The sequence below is a fragment of the Macrotis lagotis genome, chromosome 1, assembly GCF_037893015.1.
Source record: "Macrotis lagotis isolate mMagLag1 chromosome 1, bilby.v1.9.chrom.fasta, whole genome shotgun sequence".
Classification (NCBI taxonomy): domain Eukaryota; kingdom Metazoa; phylum Chordata; class Mammalia; order Peramelemorphia; family Peramelidae; genus Macrotis; species Macrotis lagotis.
The window spans coordinates 874,898,241-874,905,259 of NC_133658.1; the positions used below are offsets into that span (position 1 = coordinate 874,898,241).

A 7,019-nucleotide genomic window follows, 5' to 3' on the forward strand; every position below is an offset into this window, starting at 1 on the left:
CATCTAAATGCCTGCTGCTGCTCGTGCCTCATAGTATTCCATTTTGGTAATGAAGCAGGAACCAAAGGTTGACAGGCGAGATAATATGGCCCCCCCTATCCAGGGGAGGTAAATCCGATTTGGCCTGGACACAACCTCAGTTGAGTACATCAAAGGTTTTGTAGTATTTAACTCCCATAGAAGCCGTTCTGGGAAGCCAGGAAAGAGGGTGCTGCCCCCTGAGAGAACCACATGAGAAAATATGTTGTCTTTGCTCTCGTGAGGACATGACATGGCTGATTTAAGAACCTCAAGGCCTAATTTTGGTCCTAGAACACCAAATTGGGAGGGATTGAAGAAAATATCAGGGAAGGTACAATGTTGTTCAGTAAGAGATATAACCATCCCATCAGGAAGGACAGATACCCTCCCTTGCTTAGAGGTCAAGTCTCCAGAAGATTCCTTCTGATAAGGGATTTTGTTCACATAACAGAACTTCTCTTTAAGGTCATCCATTGCCTCCCTCTGGACCAAGTCATTCAGTCTCATATCCTCTTGAAACAAGTGTTTATATAATAGTACACTGATATCTAGCCCACCAGTCTCATGGACTAACAAGCACTTAGGGATCATATGGCCTCCTAAGATGGGTACAATATGAGTGAGGCCAGCCCCACATTCTAATACAATACCAGTCAAGAGGCCAGAACCATACATAGCAAGTTCTGCCTGGTTGCCAAAGTGCAGAGAAGGAACATTGAAGGTCTCCATCATGATCTAGGGAAAAGAATAGGAAGGGGAGAGAGAAAAAAATATATATATGTGGGTCTTTCCATAAAGGTCTGAATATATCACTAGAGTCTATGTCACAGTATGATCTAAGGGCTTAGTTCCTTGCCAAAAGTGCTATAAGACAAGGTCCTATCACAAATGACTTAGGGGTTGGAGGAAGGGGGAGAATTATGTGTTGAGTGGTTCCAACCCACCTTCCTATAACGATTTCATGTTATACCCCTCTCATCCCTTACTCTGTATTCTATCCAAAGTGACCAATTTGATGTGCTCTGTATGTGGTTTTCATTCCATCTCCTGACTCTTTACATCATACAGGTTCTCCACACACCCAAGTTTGAGTCCTCATCTTTTCTCCCCTCTAGGAATGCTTGGAGCTTGCCTGACACCATTGCCTGACCTTTTAATTCTCAGTCTTTGCTCCAGTCTTACTCTCCCCCACTCCCTACCAAGAAATAATTTGTAGATCATTTTTATAGGTTTATCTACATATATGTGCATGTGTATGTATATGTGCATATACATAAATACATATATACATATATAGCTGAATGCTGAAGATGAATGAATATTGTTGGAAGTATATATATATATGCTTTCAACAATATTCATTCATCTGTTCCTAAGAGCAAAGACTGTGACTTTGTGGCTAAGTCCCTCTCACATAGCAGGTGCTTAATCCATACTGGTTTAATTGAGTTAAAGAGACCTGGACTGGGTTAAGAGGACTTGGAGTCAAATCCAAGGCATACTACTTAGTAGTTTTAAGATTTGGGACAGAGTTCTTTCATCCTTAAAATGAGAATTAAATCTAAGCCCAATCTATCTGTTAGGCTGGTTGTTTGAAAAGCACTTCCCTAACTTTGATTTCTAGAAGATCATAGAATCAAAGTTTTAGAGTTAGGGACAAGGAGGGAGGGACCTCAGAGAATATCTAGTCCAACCATCTCATTTTACTGATAAAGAAATTTAAGATTAGAAAAGTCAAGCAACTTGGCCCAGACCATATAGTTTACAAAGGAACCCATGTCCTCCACATATAAATCCTGGCTAAAGGCTTAACCTTAGACAAGTCACAAGTCCTAAGGAACCCAGAGGTTCCAACCTAAGCCATGAAGGAGTTGCGATCCACTTTGGAGATGGAAGGAATTCCCAAACTGACAAAAACCTCAGACTAGTGTCTCATATTCAAGAAAGTATCTGAAAAAGTGGAAATGAGAAGGAATGGGGAAGAACTCAATTAGTCCAATTTCCTCATTATTCAGAGCAGGAAGAAGAATCAGAAGAGAGAAGTAATCCTTCCCATCATCCGAAATAGCATTCTATCATCCCTCCCTTTTATGCCAATACCAAATCCTATACCACTCACTCTCTCTCTCTCTCTCTCTCAAGAATCTTTGCCTGGACATCTCCTTTTCCTCCCCTCATAGGGAACCTTCTCCTTTAGTTCCCTTATGGTTCTTTCCCCAGATCTGCCTTTGCACTTATTCTTTCTTGTATCATAGCTATTAGTGTGCAGGTCTTTACATTGGATGTTTACTGATGTTAGAACCCAGTTGTCTCTATGATGGTATCCATAGTGCTGGACATGGAGCAGACTCATGTTTGCTCAATAATAAAAATGATGATTTCAAAGGAACAACCTCAAATCCAAAGTCAAAATAAGGAACCATACCCATCTCCTTTCAGAATGAAAGACAGGGGATGTGAAATATGCTTTACGCTATCAGGCTCTATCACTTGACTTTTCATCAATAAAAGATATGGTTTACAATAAACTCTTACCTCCAGAATCTTCTGCTGGTAATTCCTATCTTTCCATGGCAATTCTGTGATGAGCACTGGGTGATCCTTGGTTTTGATGTGAAGGCAATCAAAAGTATGGTGCCAAATAGCTTCCATGGCCTCCCAGTTTAGGATTTGGCCTCGGTTAACAGGAAATTCTGTAACTGACAGTTCCCTGAGCACATGCATGTTTTCCGAGCCTATAACTTTTCTCATCTTGGGAGGAGATTTGTTCAGGTTCTCATCATAGGGCTGATATCCAACAACTGTGGGGATTATAAGAGTAGGATAGTTTTTTCCAGACAAGCCAGCTTTGCACCAGGCACTGCCAATGTCAATGACCACAGGAGATGATTCCATCAGGAGGATGAAGATGGATCCAATTGGGGAAGAAGAAAATGTCTCTGGGGGAGGACAGAATGGATATAACCTGGAGCTTTGAAGGATGACAAACAGAAGAAAAGTATCTGAATTCTCGGCAGTAAGAAACTACTTAGAGTTTTGGAAAACATAACTAGAAATGGAAGAATTGGAGGAGAGTTCATCTCCCCCCCCATCCCAAACTTTATCCAAGGATACCTTTAATTATTTTGTCCAGAGTCGGGACAATGGTTTATGATTCAGAGAACTTCTGTCTTTGCTACTTCTAAGTATGACCTTGGTCCCTTTCTTCCTCTAACTAACATGGGGAGGGATAGCAGATCAGATGAGCCAAGGACTCTACTATCTTATGCTTTTCCTTTGCAAAATCATCAGCTTAGGGAGCTATGTTCCCATGTTACCAGTCTACTCAGCAATTCTACTATCAAAGATCCAGTTTTACACATAAGGGAACTGATGATGAATTATATATTTGCCAAAGTTATAGATTCTAGTGTCCTCTAAAATTGGATCGATATGGGGATGGGGAACAAATCAGGGGGAAAAAATGCCAGTGAAAGGAACATTTGATGGGAGCTGGGAGAAGAGGAGAAATAACCATATAGACATACATAAGATACACGGCTTCCTTCATAACACTGTCTTCTAGTGTCGGTAGACGTTTACAGGAAGCAGCTCTATTGGAAGATCTGTACATGTGACAGTTGTCCTATTTATGATCCCTACTCTGACTTCCTGGAATTTAAGTCTGGTCAAGTAACCCATCCAGCATCAATGGTTAAATTTCTTTTGCCTCCTAATTCATTCTTCTGCCAGTTGCCAGACCGATAATTATTCTTAAAGAACAGATTTAATCCGATGAAGATGTTTCAGGGACTCCCTCCTATATAGGACATAAAAACTCCTCTTTTCAGCAGTCAAAGTCCCTTACAATCTGGTTGCAAATTTTTTTCCAGACTTGTTTCATATGACACCTTCTTGAACCCTCTACTTTATATTGCGCCCCAGTGATTCATTTTCTGGTCCCCATTCATGATATTCCTTCCTCCACCACTGCGCCTTTGTATAAATTAATTTCTGTACTTGGAAACATTCTCTTTCCTCACCCCTACCTTTTGGAACCCTACACTTCCATTCAAGGCCAAGATTCATCACCACCTCACCCTCTCCTAATTCGAGAGAGAGAGAAATTATTCCATTCCTGCTTTTTCGTATTGTTTCCTCCAATAGAATATAAGCTCATGGAGGGTAAGGATTGTTTTCAATTATGTCTTTGTGTCACCTTGGTCTGATATACAATAAAAGTTTAATGGTGTTATAAGAGAGAGGGAATAAGTTGGAGAAAATATCAAGGCAGGCAGCTTTCAAGTATCCACTTACACACATATACACACTAATTGATCCTTCATGTTGAATCACATTGAGAATCATGGAAAGCTGGATGATTTAATGGTATTCCAGTAGAGATCACTCACATCAACCTCCTAAATGCCAGCACCCAGTCCAACCTCACCAACTGCATGATTGATGCACACTTCCCTAGTTCTGGTATTTGAGAAGCAGCTGAAGGTGTCCACTGGGTCAGAAAATTCCATCTGGAACATCTTCCCATTTATGAGTTCACTGTGAACCATGAGAGTCATTCTCCATTAGCTAAAAGGTTTTAGGTGTTTGGCTGAATTGTAACATAACAAATACTTACTGTGTGCAAGTCACTGAAAATGCAAAAGCCAAGCAGTTCCTACCCTCAAGGGTTTACATTATATCACCTGTACATAATTTATCCATCACATCAAAAACAGACACAAGGAAATCTCAAGGACAAAGGTACTAACAGTTAAGCAGACTTTACAGAAGGTGGAATTCAGCTTTTTTAAAGGAAGTCAGGGACCCAAAGAAGTAGAGATAAAGTGCAAAACATCATAGGTATGGGGACCAGCCAGTCCAAAATTATGAAACTCAGACACTGAGCATTGGGTGAGGAACAGCAAGTAAGTTGGAATGACTATTAGTTCCATGAGGGCATATATGTCTTTTGTCTTTTTTGTATTAGTAGAGCATATGACATTCAGTAGGTACTTAATAAATGGTGATTGCTTGATTAAATGATTAGATTGTGGAATGTGTGAAAGCAGTATTATGTAAGGAGTTGGGAGAGGTAGGAAGAATGCTGATTTTAGAAAGGGATAAATGCCAAATAGGAGTTTATATTTAATCCTGGTGGTAAAAGGAAGCAAGTGGAGTTTATTGAATAAGTAGGTGGCATATACATGCCAGGTGGTTGGTGTGATGGCTAAGAAGATGAGACAAAGTCAGAAAAATTTGATTTCGAAATTCATCTCAGATGTTTCCTAGCTACACAAACCCAGCATGTCCCAAATTCTCAAAACCTCACATTCCTCATCTTCAAAATGGTGGTGTTAATACTAGCATCTACCTTCACAGGATCTGGGGAAGATCAAATGAGATAATATATGTACAATGCTTGACAAACCTTAAAACACTGTATTACTACTATTAATGGTTATTATTGGGAAGCTGATGCAATAGAGCAGAACTGTCCAACCTTTCCAAAGTTTTTATTGAAAAAAAAATACACAATATATTTTAATTTGCCACTTTAGTGAGAGCTCTGCAATAACTCAGCTTCATTTACCAAAGCATTTAGTAAACCCACTGCAGCCACATTTTGGATAGCCCTGCAAATAGTGTATTAGAAAAGGTGGCAAGAGATTGAACTAAGGTGATTGGGAAAGTGAAGAGAAAGGGACATATAAGAAATATTGTGGAGACAACATTTGGCACCCAAATGGCTATCTTGGGCAACAATGAACAATCCAATGTGATGTCAAGAATGCAACTAGAAGAATTCCATGTGGCCTAAGTATTCATAGAGAATAAGTTTAGAGAACAGTGGATTTAAGGAAAAGATTGTTATATTTTGAATATATTGAGCTTAAGAAGTGGATGGGATATTTATCTCCACTTTATCATCTCTCAGTTACTTTTAAACCACTTTCAATCTAGCTTCTGACCCCACTTCTCAATTAAAAACTGCTTTTCAAGATCACCTATCATCTCTCTGTTGCTAAATACATCGACATTTTCTCAGTTGCCATCTTTTTTTGAGCTCTCAGAATGCCATCATTATTGAATCCTTCCTTCTGGATATTCTCCTCTAGATTTTTGTGACAATGCTCTGTCATAGCTTTCATCCCCCCAAATCCTTCACAATTTCCTTTACAAGATTATTCATATCCTGACTATCATGACAGAGTATATCTCAGTTTTCTTTCTCTTTCAATACTCTTAGTGATACCATCACCTTCCATGGATTCAACTGTCATCTCTGCATTAATCTAAATCTACATACCTAACCATCAGTTCTGAGTTTCAGTCCTACACATCTCCACATAGATATCATTCCCCAAGCATCTTAAACTCAGCTTATCTAAAAGCTGACTTCTTATCTTTGCCTCTGAACCTTACTCCCCAAATTTTCCCTATTTCAATCAAGGGTGCCACTATTGACTAAGTAAAGATGGCAGAGGGGCAGCAAAAAGTACAGTGATCTCCCTAATAATCCCACCCTCAATTAAACTCATGCAGACAGATCTAGAAAATGCACCAAGACACTGGTGGAAAAATTCCTGATGCAAAAATTCAAGAAAACATTATGAGTCACCTTTCCATCCCAGGAAGGCAAAGGAAGACAGATAGTGCAGTGGAAACATATCAGGTGCAGAGAAAACCCCAGAGACCCAAGGAGAGGGGTATTCCAGGTACAATGATGGTAACAATTACCAACTGGCAGCTTTGTCCCTTATTACCCATGTCTAGGTCATAAATCCAAGGTGACTAAGGAGGAGGCCTATATCCAGGGCTGGTATGCTAAGGTAAGGAGCAGTCATAGGCCAGAAGCAATGTATAAAGAGAGAAAGAAGTTCAGAAGCAAAAACAGGATGGTTCAGAACTTTGGAGCAGAGCAGGATCTCATCTCCAGATTCTATGCCATAGCAAAGACTGCAGAAATTCTAGACCAAAGAGAACACTATAGTTCTGTCACTCTAAACCAGCAGTTT

The 7,019-nt window shown here is 39.8% G+C and overlaps 1 protein-coding gene across 1 annotated transcript; it reads right to left on the reverse strand.

The window, feature by feature from the left end:
- Positions 1-3: 3 nt before the first annotated feature.
- Positions 4-4,580, reverse strand: LOC141508325 (uncharacterized). The gene is made up of 3 exons (XM_074216847.1): positions 4,451-4,580; positions 2,557-2,960; positions 4-756 (listed from the first exon to the last, which is right to left on the reverse strand). The coding sequence occupies exons 1-3, from the start codon at positions 4,578-4,580 to the stop codon at positions 4-6; spliced, it is 1,287 nt and encodes a 428-aa protein (XP_074072948.1).
- Positions 4,581-7,019: the final 2,439 nt, after the last annotated feature.